Source organism: Cotesia glomerata, linkage group LG2, assembly GCF_020080835.1.
Source record: "Cotesia glomerata isolate CgM1 linkage group LG2, MPM_Cglom_v2.3, whole genome shotgun sequence".
Lineage (NCBI taxonomy): Eukaryota > Metazoa > Arthropoda > Insecta > Hymenoptera > Braconidae > Cotesia > Cotesia glomerata.
The window spans coordinates 27546290-27561470 of NC_058159.1; the positions used below are offsets into that span (position 1 = coordinate 27546290).

General features: G+C 28.0%; 3 protein-coding genes across 4 annotated transcripts; 1 reads left to right on the top strand and 2 right to left on the bottom strand.

The window, feature by feature from the left end:
* Positions 1-2785: 2785 nt before the first annotated feature.
* On the bottom strand, positions 2786-7675 carry LOC123258740 (nucleolar protein 6). 2 transcript variants are annotated; one of them, XM_044718933.1, is made up of 4 exons: positions 7506-7675; positions 6769-6838; positions 6449-6735; positions 2786-5929 (listed from the first exon to the last, which is right to left on the bottom strand). In XM_044718933.1, the coding sequence occupies exons 1-4, from the start codon at positions 7539-7541 to the stop codon at positions 2801-2803; spliced, it is 3522 nt and encodes a 1173-aa protein (XP_044574868.1). In that variant the 5' UTR covers positions 7542-7675; the 3' UTR covers positions 2786-2800. The 2 variants fall into 2 exon arrangements, with proteins under 2 accessions (XP_044574868.1, XP_044574867.1); XM_044718932.1 differs by having other exon boundaries at positions 6449-6838.
* A 120-nt stretch (positions 7676-7795) lies between these two features.
* LOC123258745 (stomatin-like protein 2, mitochondrial) lies at positions 7796-11462 on the top strand. The gene is made up of 4 exons (XM_044718949.1): positions 7796-8067; positions 8331-8453; positions 8511-8907; positions 10541-11462. The coding sequence occupies exons 1-4, from the start codon at positions 8020-8022 to the stop codon at positions 11101-11103; spliced, it is 1131 nt and encodes a 376-aa protein (XP_044574884.1). The 5' UTR covers positions 7796-8019; the 3' UTR covers positions 11104-11462.
* Positions 11149-14108, bottom strand: LOC123258749 (protein KRTCAP2 homolog). The gene is made up of 3 exons (XM_044718958.1): positions 13957-14108; positions 13563-13781; positions 11149-11412 (listed from the first exon to the last, which is right to left on the bottom strand). The coding sequence occupies exons 1-3, from the start codon at positions 13958-13960 to the stop codon at positions 11240-11242; spliced, it is 396 nt and encodes a 131-aa protein (XP_044574893.1). The 5' UTR covers positions 13961-14108; the 3' UTR covers positions 11149-11239.
* Positions 14109-15181: the final 1073 nt, after the last annotated feature.

Consider the following 15181-nt stretch of genomic DNA (forward strand, 5'->3'; position numbering starts at 1 on the left):
TTAAAAACATTAATTTATTAAGTGAATTTAATTATTATCATGTATTCCAGCTATTGAGTTATAAAAAGTGTCAAAAGAAAATTGCTATTTTTGCTTTTGATTTTAAATAAATATTTGTTAACAGTTAAAAAATATTCATTAACCATTAATAAATATTTATTAACAGTTAAAAAACTGTACTTAATAATTACTTATTACCTGTTAATAAATATTTGTTAACTGTTAACAAATATTTTTAATTATAAACAAATCCTTCTATCAGTGCAATTATAAGCGATATTTTTATTTAAACAATTTTTTTTAAATAAACAATGTATGAAAAAATGGTAAAAAATCACGACTTAATTTGACAGCCCTCTAAAAAATGCAAATTTTTACTTTTTTTTGAATTGAGGTTCATATAGAAGATATCTAAAAAAATTAATTTTTTTGTGCCATTGATTTTAGATAAAAATTGTGGCTTCGCTATTTGTTAAGTTGTCTATAAAATAACCTGATAGTTTCAATAAACAATATTAATTTTTTATACCTTAAAAAAATTAATGAAAATCAGCATGAAAACGGCCTTCTACACGTATTTCCCCCCCCCCTTAATTATTATTTCATAATATACCAGTTAGTTTGAATATCATTCGTTTATGTACATAAAGTATTTTCATTACACACTATTATATTGAGAATAAAATTTATAATGTGGCTAAATGAATAAAAAAAAAGATAAATGATATAAAAAAAAAAAAAATATAAATAGTGGAGAAAGTAATGAGTCGTTTTATCTGTAATTTGTATGTAAAATTATTATGTGAGTCTGGTTGATATACCACTGACGATAATTAACGATGATCTTACGATGATTAATGGTTAAAGGTTGATAATTAATGACTAATAATTGTTTTATTAATTATTAATTATTAATTGGTATTATTTTTAATTAAGAGTGTAAGTTTGTGATTCACTTTAAAATAACATCTTTTTTTCTTTATCCATTTTAAAATGAATAAGAGACATATATCATATATATATTTTAATCAGTTGCGCTTGGAACTTTATATAATATCAACATTGTAAGCTGTGATTCATTTTCATTTTTAATTATTCATTAGTTAATCACTAATTATAATATTATGTTTATTATTATTAATTAATTAATTAAATATTATTGATATAATGCTAAAAAAGAAATGAAACAATGTCATTTAGCAGTCATCAAGTGAGAATATTTGCGAAATTGACGACGAGATCGCGAGAATGCTTCAAATGTAAATATCAACAATGTGTCACGTGCTTATCGAGTAAAAAAAAAATCGTTATGGATTTGCCTTCTATATATTTACTGTTTCGATTGATTTATATCCCTCATATATTTCATTTATTTGTTTTGTAATTATTTATAAAATCATCTAATGATTTACAATCAATACACATCATTTTTTTAATATTTATCTGAACAAAAATCTCTCAACCCTGATAGATCCTTTAAATTACTTTATTATAAAATATTAATTTAAAAACCTGATAGAAAAAATATCTTTGGTAATTATTTATAAGTGGAGTCCACCCTATTTTTGGCCATATCTAGGTAAAAAATTAACATTTTTTAATTTTTTTTTGGTTCTGTTTGTTTTTACGATACATTTATATAAAAATTAATTTAGCAGATATTTAATAATTTTTAGAATTTTTTTAACAAATGAATTATTGCAAAAAACATTACAAAAAAAAATTGACATGAAGAAATTTAAAAAAATTAAAAATGCAATTTTTTTTTAATTTAAATAAATAAATAAATAAATAAATTTAAGATTATTATTTTAATTAAAGATTATTAATCTTTTGCAAGAAATTAGTTTGTTAAAAAAAATTTAAGAAATTGTCAAGTGACTGCTAACTTTAATGTCATCGCATTAATGATAAAAAATGTTGTGAAAAGAAAAAAAAAAAAAAAATTTCGATAGCTTTTTTGTCTTTAAAAGTTGGAAAAAATTTTGGCTCTTATGTTTTTGGATAAAACTTCTATTTTATCTTTTTTTGAAAAGCATATAAAAAAATGAACAATATAAAAAAAAAAATTGAATATCACAATTTTTTTGAAAATTTATAAAATTTACTAAAATTGTAATTATCAACTTTTTTTTTTATTTGTTCATTTTTTTATGTGTTTTTCAAAAAAAAATATATCAATAAAATCAAATAAAAATTTTGTTAAAAAAAATTAAAATTAAAATGGTTGACCCCATTTTGGACCATAATTAAGTGAAAAATTAACATTTTCAAATTTCTTTTATTCTGCTTATTTTTACGACGTATTTATGATAAAAAATGTGAAAGAAAAAAATAAAGATTTTGATATCTTTTTTGCCTTCAAAAGTTGGAAAAAATTTTTGCTTATATTTTTGGATAAAATTTCTATTTTATCTTTTTTTGATACAAATTTTTTTTACAAGTACATAAAAAAATTTTTTTTTTTAAATTGAATATCACAATTTTTTAAAAAATTTATAAATTTTTTTGAAAATTTGTAAAATTTACTAAAATTGTGATCAACATTTTTTTTAAATTCAAAAAAAAATATCAATAAAATCAAATAGAAATTTGGTTCAAAAAAATGAAAATAAAAATGAGAGACCCCACTTGTAAATAATTACCATATTTTTAAAGTTTAAAAATAATTCATTTTAAAAATTTATGATTTTTTTATTTATTTATTTCAAGCCTGAATTATTCTACAAAAAAATATCAGTTTATACCTAATTAATAAAAAAAAAACTTATTTATAAATTTTATATACAACAAACTTTATTTAATTTAATAATTTATCAGATTGTACATCAATTCTTTCAACAAGACCTTGCCCAATAATCGAAAAGTCTTCAATAATCGCAGCAACATTAAGAACAAGTTTACCATTATTATCAAGCCTCCGGCAATTAATATTAGCTACTTTGAACTCCTTAGCATCCAAAGCTTGTGGATTAAATAAAACTCCAATCAAAGATCCACCGTAAGTGTCATGAAAGAAGAGAGCAAACTCCCCGTATCCAGCTCTCAATTCCTCCAAATACTTATCCACGGGATCAAATTGAACAACAGGCAGCTTCTGTTCCGGATGAAAGCGATAAGGATGCCAAGAAGTTACCGGGAAACTCTCCTCAATATCAAGAGAGTGATACTGATACCTCCGGGGATTAAACTGATCCTTAATATATATCAGACAATCATAAACCACCAGCGGAGGTTTGAACATCGGTCTCCAAACCAACACCGAACTTTTCAAGAGTTCAGTCTCAACAAGTTTCAAAGTTTCCCTGGCTAAGGAACTAATTCTATCGAGAATCAATCTCGAAGGAGCGTGTTTGGTCCACGTGGAAGTTTCCCGGTCATACGGAGTCGAAATAAATAAAGCTGGCAGTGTATCTCTCGCTGTACTAAATAAATTCTCGACTGCTAAAACCTGATCCTTGTCCATTTCATCATTAAAATTAACAATTATCGCATTAGTATCCCAAGAATGGCTCGATAAAAATTCTAAGAACCGAATAAAACCCACTTGTGGCATTTGCACCGGCTTGTACGGTTCAGGTGACAAATAAACAAAAGCAACTATCAGCTCCACAACGACTTCAGGCATATGAACGTGATCTATAAGATGGGCTGAGAGCCAGCGCTTAGCTAAACAACAAGTGGGACCAAAAGAGGGCTGCTGAGAATGAAGACCATAAATTGCTCCAGTCAATTTTGGCAACCGGAACAATTTATTTTCAAGCGCTACAGACTCTTCATTGTCTCTGTACTTAATAACTCCGTCCTCACCCACAATTTTCTTCATACAAGCTATTTCCTTTTGATGAGCGACCCTCAGTCTAAAAACAAATCCCTTTTTAAAGACATCAACGTGACTGAAATTCGCCTTGGCTTTTAGCTTGTATTGTTTCCTCAAGCACTGAGCAATCTGGATGTGAAAGGCAGCTTTAGTTTTTCTCACGGCTTCCAACTCGTCTGGCCACTTTCCACTCGCTGACAATTGGACACTTGCCTCGATAGCTGGCGCGTACTTTGGCACCTCTTGCAAAGTATCTTCTTTGAGCAACAGGCAGTGCTTTCCAACAACTGTGTTAATATCATCGGCCTTGTAGACGGTAGCAAGAGGAGGGAACACTTCTGAGTATCTAAACACTGGACTGCTTCCTTGGACACCTGTAATAGCCAATGGCAGATCAGCCATTGATGTTAATTCCTTTTCAAACTCACTGAAGACATTAATAACTTGCAATGTCGCTTCTTCCCCAGTTCCATACTGGAAATTAGTTACTTTAGTCTTCTTTAACTCCAAAAACTCTTCAATCTGATTAGCAACGTACAAAAATTGATCTTTTGACAAATCAAATTTTGTTTTCATTAAAAAAGTTATTATTCTTTGACAAATAATTCTTTTTTCCGCCAATGAACTGGATTTTTCCTTTAATTTTCCCTTTGAAGCTATATTTTTTTTCCCTTTGAAGTCTTTAATAGACAAAGGACTCTTTTTTGCCCAAACAACAGCCTCGCAAATAGAGCCATCTTGAAACCGACGAAGTTCTGATTTGTTTCCCCAGAAATTTCTGAACTCCTCGGCTTCGGGAAGATTAGCCACCGGTCCTTTGTCAATAACATTGAAACAATGCTCTGGATTTAATTGCAATCCAATTAAAAGCTTCCCTAACCTTGATGAATTATCTTCTGTTACTTCCCACTCTTTGTATTGTTCCGGTTGAATGTAAATATGCAAGACTCTCTGCCCCAAGCCTTTCTTCAGTACATCAACAAGCAGTTTGACAACTTGAGCGCGTTTATTTACTCCCAAATCCAGCTTGTGGTCATCAGAAACTTTGTCTGCTAGCTGTTGGAGAGCTTCGGTATCACGCAGACAAATAAAGTGGTCAAAATTGGAGTAGAAATTCAGACGTTTCATAAAAAGGCTGGAGAAACTGTTGCCTTTTTCGTCATTGAGGAATTTAATAGCTTGCGATGCTTCGCTGCGGATCCAGAGGTAATTATTAGCCGAGACATTAGCTACTAAATTATGATAACCAGAGCTGTCAAGAAAAACGCAGTCGTAGTATTTTAAGTACTCTGCTGCTCTTTCTTTAGCTTCGGGCTCGCGAGACATTGAAATTCCTTCCTCGGTCCAGTTTGTTGTAGCTAAATTGTTCCATACGTTCCTCACGACTTGGTAACTGCTCATGTAAGTACTTACTTGCTTTTTAGACAGCAAGTACAACACGTACATTGACAAAATGTGACCATTGAAGCCGTCATAAGCTTGCTCTTGCTGTCTTTGGCGCAGCCAAATTTTCAGCAGAATAATTCCGTCTCTTAGACTTGGATACTCGGTAATTAATTTAATACTCTCTGCGTGATTTTGGGACATTGTTAAATCCCGAAGGATGCTCGAATTGTAATGAGGAGTGGGGACAAGATCAGTAAGCTCGGGATTTTCGAGGTACCACTGGGGTTTAACGTTATTTTTTTCCGGTAAAAATCGGCTTAATTTGAAGCTAGTTGGTTCCGCGGTCAAATGCAAGCAAATTGTGACTCTCTTGCTCAAAGATCCAGAGGGAACTATTTTTAACTTGGGCATCCAGCTCTCGCCATAGTAAGTCTTCTTTTCTGCTACCTCAGGCTTAAGACTGTTGGCAATGTATGCTAAGTAAATAGCGCGCTTTCTTAGATATCTGTAGTTTTCGTAGTCGTGCTTCTGGAACAAAGCTGAGGGCATCTCTATCATCACGTCTATCACGATGTTCGGTCCTATTGAGGTTCCGAGAGGGTAGGATCCGATGACACTAATGCTCGATGGTTTTAAAAACCTGTAAGTCCCTTTTTCATTCTTAGGAACCTCGACGTCGGCTATTTTTACTTTGAGTTTTTTCAAAGACTTTAATTTACTCAGCTAAAAAAAAGGAAACATTTTGTTGAAGTAATATTAAGAAAAAATGGTAATTATTTATAAGTGAGGCACACTATTTTAATTTTCATTTTTTAGGACAAAATTCTTTTTTGAAAATTTTGATATATTTTTTTTGAAAAAGACAAAAAAATCAACAATTTAAAAAAAAAAGTTGGTTACTACAATTTTAACAAATTTTCAAAAAAATTTATAAATGTGATATTCAATTTTTTTTTTTTAATTGTTCGTTTTTTGATGTACTTTGAAAAAAAAAAAATAAAATAGAAATTTTATCCAAAAACATGAGCTAAAATTTTTTCCAACTTTTGAAGGCAAAAAAGCTATCAAAATCTTTATTTTTTTCTTTCGCGATATTTCTTATCATAAATGCGCCGTAAAAACAAGCAGAATAAAAAAAAATTTTTAAATATTAATTTTTTACCTAAATATGGCCAAAAATAGGTTGCACCCACTTGTAAATAATTACCGAAAAAATATAAAATTATGTAAATAAAATTTTACCTGTTTTTCGTCAGTTTCTTTTATTGCTAATACAGTGTCCTTAAATTTATTAAACCAAACATCAAATTTTTTTTTGTATTTATCTTTCGGTCTTACTTCAGCCAATACTTCATCTATCTGAAGCCGGAATAAATGTGAATGATACAAAGTTTCTGTTTCTCTAAGTTGATTTAATTCTTCAACAGTTGGTTGTTTAAAAGGATTTTCTTTTTTCATTTTTTTCGCCGGCTGATCATTCTCTGTGGTTTCAAGGTTTCTTTTCATTACGGTTTTAAATCCTTTACAGTCTTCTTCATCCTCTGATTCAAATTCAGCATTACCATCATCATCGTCAAGTTCTTCAGCATCATCTGATCCCAACTCAACATCTTCCTCTTCTTCTTTTACCTCCTAAAAAAAATATCAATTATTTAATAAATTATTCTTTCATAAAATAAATAATATTTACATTTAAAATTAATAATTAATTTTTTTAATAAAGTTATTTAATTTTTATCAATTCACAAAATCTTTGCCAAGTACTTATTTTTTTATGAAAATTAATTTAGCATATATTTAAGAATTTTATAATAAATTATGGCAAAAAAAAAAATTATTTAAAAAAATTGATATGTAGAAATTTAAAAAATTAAAAAATACAATTTTTCAAAAATAATTTTTTGGAACAAATTTTTTTGTTTCCAAAAATGACATTAAAGTTAGCAGTCACTTGATTATTTCTTAGTTTTTTTTAACAAATAAATTTGTTCCAAAAAATTATTTTTGAAAAATTGCATTTTTAATTTTTTTAAATTTCTACATGTCAATTTTTTTTTATAATTTTTTTTGCCATAATTTATTTGTTAAAAAAATTCTTAAAATTATCAAATATCTGCTAAATTAATTTTCACTCAATAAAATTAAAAAATTTTTAAGTGACTGCTAACTTTAATGTCATGATTTTTTAACATTATTCTTTTATATTATTTACATTATTTTTTTACATTAAATTGTTTATAAAAAAAAAATAATAGTTTATAAATTTAAAAACTAAAATAAAAAAACTTTTTTTACATACCTCAACAACTTGTTTCCTTTTTTTATTAAACTTCATTGTAAATAATTTATAAACAATAAAAAAAATATTTATAACACAGTTTTTAATAAATAAAAACTAAAAAATGATACAAGTAAATAAATTCAACTGCTACACGTGTTTCTCATAAGCAACTTAACACTTAACCTCTTCTGGTGGTTTAAATAAAACTGTAGCGCATTAAAATTTTTATTTTCATGAAAACAAACCTTAAACTTTACTGAAGGAGAATTGAAATAGAAAAACCAGAGTTAAATTTTCATCTTCCTGGATAACTCACCGGCAGGCTCAAGAAAATATTAAGAAAATTGTATGTGGGGATTTAATTGAGAAAATTCCTATATACTCACATGACTAAACAGGGGAAAGTTTAAATAATTTCAAACTGCTTCCTCATACACTCATAAATATAAACGCTAGCTCAAAACGTGAGTAAACGTGTGCACCGGTGTCTCGAGTTTTTGTATTAGATTAAAAAAAAATTTTATTTGACACCATGATTGGAAAATCGAGATTTTTATCAAGAAACGTTGGACTTTTAAGGGTAAATATTAATTATATTAAATTAGTTTATAGTGCTAATAAAAATAGAAACAAATAACCTTAAAAATAAATTAAATAATAATAATAAACAAAAAAAATTATTTTTAAAAAATTGCATGTTTAATTTTGTTAAATTTCTACATGTCAATTTTTTTTATTTTTTTTTGTCATAATTTATTTGTTAAAAAAAAATTCTAAAAATTATTAAATTTCTGTTAGATTTATTATCATAAATAATAACAAAATCTCTATGATTTTCCATAGAATGCCGTAGCACATACAGATATTACATCATCCACGGCTCTAGCTTCAGCATGTCCTGTCCAGATACGTGAAAAGTCATCAACTCCTTTGAACACCATCATCATGTTTGTTCCTCAGCAAGAGGTTAGTATTTTTAAATTGTTATATTTGCAATTCTTAACCAAAACAACTAATTTGTAGGCCTGGATCGTGGAGCGCATGGGAAAATTTCACAGAATGTTGGAGCCTGGTTTGAATTTTTTAGTCCCTTTTATTGACAACATAAAATATGTTCAAAGCTTAAAAGAAATGGCAATTGACGTACCCAAACAAAGTGCCATTACGAGAGACAATGTTACTTTGGACATTGATGGTGTCTTGTATTTACGGGTCAACGATCCTTACAAGACTTCTTACGGTGTTGAGGATCCGGAATTTGCTATTATTCAATTGGCGCAGACAACAATGAGATCTGAGTTGGGAAAAATCGCTCTAGACAATGTATTTAGGGAAAGAGAAGATCTTAATGTTAGTATTGTCGAGAGTATCAACAAAGCTAGCGAAGACTGGGGTATTACCTGTTTACGTTATGAAATTCGTAAGTTTTATTCTATTACTTATTCTAACACTGAAGTTGACAGACGTTAGGAGTTTTTTTAGAATTTTATAACAATTAAATTATTATGAAAAAAAATTTCATAAGTGAAAATTAGAAAAAAAGGGCAACCTTGCAGTCACTATGTGACTGCCGTGACTTGTGAACTATAAATAAATCAAATTTTGCTTTATTAAATAATGAATTTAGTTAAATAGCACTGTACTTTTTTTACTCTTGACGATTTTAAAGATATAAGCTCATCCTGATATTACATTCATCAAGAGCTTTCATTGGAGTACCTACATGCACTTTTGATATATTTTTCATATATACATATATATAATATACATAAATATATATATATATATATATATATATATATATACCTATATATATAATATATATAAATATATAAAAAATTGATGTGAGTACTTAAATGAAAGGTCTCGATGTGTATAACATCGGGATGAGCTTATATCTCTAAAAATGTCAATATTTCACAAGATACAAGGTCGTTTCTTAATTATGTTAAATTGCACTGTATTTTCTTAACTATTGACTTTTTTAAAAATATAAGCTCTTCCTGATGTTACACTCATCTTGAGCTTTTATTTGAGTACCTACATGCATTTTTGATATATTTGTCATACATACATATATATAATATATATATAAATATATGAAAAATTGATGTGGGTACTCAAATGAAAGGTCTTGATGAGTGTAACATCGGGATGAGCTTATATCTTTAAAAATATCAATATTCCATAAGATACCAGATCAGTTCTTAATTATGTTAGATTGCACTGTACTTTCTTAACTATTGACATTTTTAAAAATATAAGCTCATCCTGATGTTACACTTATCAAGAGCTTTCATTGGAGTACCTACATGCATTTTTGATATATTTGTCATATATACATATATATAATATACATAAATATATGAAAAATTGATGTGGGTACTCAAATGAAAGGTCTTGATGAGTGTAACATCGGGATGAGCTTATATCTTTAAAAATATCAATATTCCATAAGATACCAGATCAGTTCTTAATTATGTTAGATTGCACTGTACTTTCTTAACTATTGACGTTTTTAAAGATATAAGCTCATCCCTATGTTACACTCATCAAGAGCTTTCATTTAAGTACCCACTTGCATTTTTGATATATTTTTCATATATACATTGATATAATATATATAAATATATAAAATATATGTAAAATTGATGTGGGTACTCAAATGAAAGCTCTTGATGAGTGTATCATCGGGATGAGCTTATATCTCTAAAAATGTCAATAGTTCACGAGATACAAGGTCATTTCTCAATTATGTATCTAAAGATAGAGCATTTTTCCAGACATTAGTCAAGACTTTTCCAATGATACCAAATTTAACCATAAAAACCCATTTTATCATATAAATACACTGGTCACAAAATTTTGCTTATTCTCTTAATAATATAGATTATTAATAAAAAATTTTAGAAGCATTTTTTTTTATTGTAATTGATTTGTTATAGAATTAAAAAAAATTCTCCGTTGTCAACTAATTTCAGTATAATTTATTGAATGTTATTTCTATTAATTATTTTAAACTTGAAATAATATTTCTAACATTTTTTATTTAGGTGATATCCGATTGCCATCCAGAGTCCAAGAGGCAATGCAGATGCAAGTAGAAGCCGAGCGTAAAAAACGTGCTGCAATATTAGAATCCGAGGGAATAAGATCAGCGGACATAAACGTCGCCGAAGGTAAACGTCAGGCGAGAATATTAGCGTCTGAAGCTGAAAAACAAGAGCAAATAAACAAGGCCAGTGGAGAAGCAAATGCCTTGCTGGCAGTTGCTGAAGCTCGTGCCCGAGCACTCCAGATCGTCGCTAAAGCTTTAGGTCACGAGGATGGAAAAAACGCCGCTGCCTTGAATATTGCTGAGCAGTACGTTCACGCTTTCAGTCGCTTAGCCAAAACAAATAACACTTTGATTTTGCCGAGCAATGTCGGCAATGTCTCGGGTTTAGTCGCTCAAGCAATGTCTATTTACAAACAACTTTTACCGCAAAATGGAGAAATTGGCTCCAAGAACAGCATTAGCTCTCATACCAATGATGAAGCCTTTGAATATTTCAGCGACCAGGACGAAGCTGTAAAAAATAGTAAAAACACAACAAATACTAAATCGATTGAGTAGATGTAGTTGGTTTTAGATAATATTAATAATAAGAAATAGGTAATATCTGAGTTAATGTATGAAAAAAATTTATTTTTAATTGAAAAGTATTTTAAGATAGGATAAAATTTTATTTCATTTGTATTACTTATACCGATTACTTTTTCTTTTTTGTATGCAACGTTGTTGTTGTCATTGAAGCTGAATAATTTTCTTGAGATATCTTATTAATGTAATAGAGTGCTACCATGGAGAAGAGGAAACACGTGGTGGTAGACACTCGATGAACTAAACCGGACGCAGTCATTGAAAACAATAATGATATAAATACTGTAACAATTTTAAAATTTGATTAATAAAATTGAACGAAATTTACATAATTTATTTTGTTATTATTAAGGGGAAACACCACTGTGACGGTCGAAAAATTAATTAAATTTTCATTAAAAAATATTTAATTGATACACAGTTATTAATTATTACGCATCGATAACTCAAAAACAGATCATCTGAAAATAAAAACCAAAATTGTTTTTTAATCAGTAAGGATGTAGTTATCGTTGCACGTATAGAATTTTGAAAATTTTAATTTTCAAAAAAATGGCAACTAAAAATTTTCTTATTATTTTTACTGTTTTTCTTTTTTTTTAACCCGGCTAAAAAAATCTTTAAAATAAAAAATTCCGTGAAATTTACTGTCATTGCAAAGGTCTTGATTTGAATTTGTGTCTCTTCAAGGTTTCATATTACTCTCACCGATAGTCTATTTATTGTGATAAGAATTTAGGCTGCTTTCGAAAATTCTTTATCTCTAGATACATAATTAAGAAATGACCTTGTATCTCGTGAACTATTAACATTTTTAAAGATATATGCTCATCCCAATGTTACACTCATCGAGACCTTTCGTTTGAGTACCCACATCAATTTTTCATATATTTTATATATTTATATATTATATATGAAAAATATATCAAAAATGCATGTGGGTACTCAAATGAAAGCTCTTGATGTGTGTAACATCGGGATAAGCTTACATTTTTTAAAATATCAATAATTAAGAAATGACCTTGTATCTTGTGCACGATTGACATTTTCAAAGATATAAGATCATTCCGATATTACACTCATCGAGAGCTTTCATTTGAATACCCACTTCAATTTTTCATATATTTTATATATTTATATATTATATATGAAAAATATATCAAAAATGCATGTGGGTACTCAAATGAAAGCTTTCGATGAGTGTACCATCAGGATGAGCTTACATCTTTAAAAATATCAATAGTTAAGTAAGTACAGTGCAATTTAACATAATGAAGACCTTGTATCTCGTGAAATATTGACATTTTTAAAGATATAAGCTAATTGCGATAATACACTCATCAAGACCTTTCATTTGAGTACCCACATCAATTTTACATATACATATATATATATATATATATATATATATATATATATATATATATATATATATATATATATATATATATATATTAGGGTGGCCCAAAAACCGACTATCTTTTTTTTTTAGTCTCGCGTGAAAAAATGTTAGTTTTTGATGTTTTAAGAGCCCTCTTCAAAAAACAGCTTTAAAAAAAATTTTTAAGAGGTCGCTCCGAATTTTTTTAAATTTCAAATATCGTCAAAAATCGAATTTTTTTTTTTTTTTTTAATTTTTTTTCTCGTTACAGTATAATTTTGCAGACCAAAAAAAAAAATAATTTTCTGAAAGTTTCAGTTCAAAATTTAAATTTCGAAAGGTCGCTCATAATTTTTTTATTTTTCTTTAATTAGCTGTTCAAAAACTAACATTTTTAAAGATATAAGCTCACCTTGACATTATACTCATCGAGACCTTTCATTTGAGTGCCCACATCAATTTTTCATATATTTATATATATTATATATATATGTATATATCAAAAATGCATGTCCGTCCTCAAATGAAAGCTCTTGATGGGTGTAACATCGGGATGAGCTTATATTTTTAAAATATACGTTTTATATATACATATGCATATATGAAAAATATATCAAAATGCATGTGAGTACTCAAATGAAAGCTCTTGATGAGTGTAACATCGGGATGAGTTTATATCTTTAAAAACGTCAATTTTAATTTTCAAAAAAATGGCGACTGATTGAAAATTTTCTTATTATTTTTACTGTTTTTCTTTTTGTTTTAACCCGGTTAAAAAAATCTTTTAAAAATTCCGTAGGTGCAACGATAACTACATCCTTACTGATTAAAAAGCAATTTGGGTTTTTATTTTCAGATGATCCGTTTTTTAGTTATCGGTGCGACCATGGAGGGAGAAATTTTTTCTAGTAATAATCTTTAATGCACCCTTAATAAAATAAAAAAAAATCCGGTCCCTAAATTCCTTTATTTTTCCTGTCAAAAAAATTCCCTAAAATCACCTTTTTTTGCGACGGTCACAGTGGTGTTCCCCCTTAATGTAAATAATTACCTTCGGGGAATAATTTTAATTGGAAATTTTTTCCAAATATTGAAGACTCTAGATTTCCTACTGCTGTTAAAATAAAAATAAAAAGCATGGATCCTAAATAACCACCAAAAATCGTATGCAGTTGGGAAGAAGTCAGCCAGCTTTTGTACATTTGCATTCCAGAAAATAAAATTACTGTGAATATGGACGACAGGATAAATGACACTCCACTCGTTACCGCTGAAAAAAAATTATGTTTATTTATAACAGTGTATATATATAATAATAAAAATTAAAGCCGGTTACTCAGGTTATGACACGTAGCAATGAAAATATTGGAGTAAATTAAATAAATTTTAATTAAATTAAAGAAGAAATAATTAAGAAAAAGTATTTATAATTTGCAAATACTTACCCATAATTAGTAAATGTGAGTATGAATATTAACAGTTATGTAAATATTTAATTTTTTAATTACTGGGTTTCATTCACTGCACTGCTGTCAACTTTCGAGTTTCGAGCACAAGTGGACTGTTTATCACGAGAGCTGGCGCTCTCTATCGGCCGTTGTTGAGAGTGTGACTCTTGAATAAATTGGAGTGATTTGTCAAAATTACGCAAATAATAATTGAGATTTATATTTTGTACTGGAATGTTTTAGCTATCTTTTTCACGAGTTTTATTAATCACGAAACTGCAAGTACCAGACATTGTGCAAATTTTATTAATTGTAAATTATTTTTATTTAATTGACAAAATATATACCAGTGAAAAGAAAATTTATATCAATAAAAATATTAATAGTGTGATATTAATGAAAATTAAATTAGCTGACATCTGCAAATTTTTAGAATTTTTTTATTGAAAAAAAAATTTGATAATTTTTTGAAAGTATTTTTTTATTTATTCAAAAAATTACAAATTTTTAAATGTCTGATAATTTTAGTATCATGTTAATGAAAATTTAATTAGCCGACCTCTGAAAAATTTTTTTTAAAAATAATTATTACAAAAAAATTGAAAAAAAATTCATTTATAAAAAAAATTTAAAAAACTACTCATGCAATTTCTTAAAAATATTTTTTAGTTATAATTTAATAAATGAAAAAAACAACAAAATAAAAACGTCGGCTAACTTTAGTATTATAAAAAAATTTCATTTGTAAAAAATTTGATAAACTGTAAGTGCAATTTTTCTTGCTCTCCAGCCGAAAGTACGTAACCCCGTGGAAGGGGTTTTGCAAAACCGAGGCGAAGCCGAGGTTTTGCCGGGTGTGAGGGGGGCGCCGCCCGACTTTTGCAAAGCCGAGGCGAAGTCGAGGCTTTGCTGGTCAGGGCGGGTATAAAAAAAAAATAAAATAAAAGTTAATAAATTGAAAAAAAATGTTATTTTAAACTTTACTAACAAATGCTCTGATTAAGAGTGATATCATGCACAGAATTTGTCACAAATATTTAAACTCATTCTAATTACAGAATTTATTTTTTTAAGTTGATTAAAAATTAGTTTTTAATTAATAATCGACGGCTAAGAAAGATTCGAAATTAAATTATTACAAGTTTGTAGAGTACATGGATTGTTTTATAAACATTGCTTTACTAACTATCAAAATATAAAAAAAAGGCAAATAAAATTCACA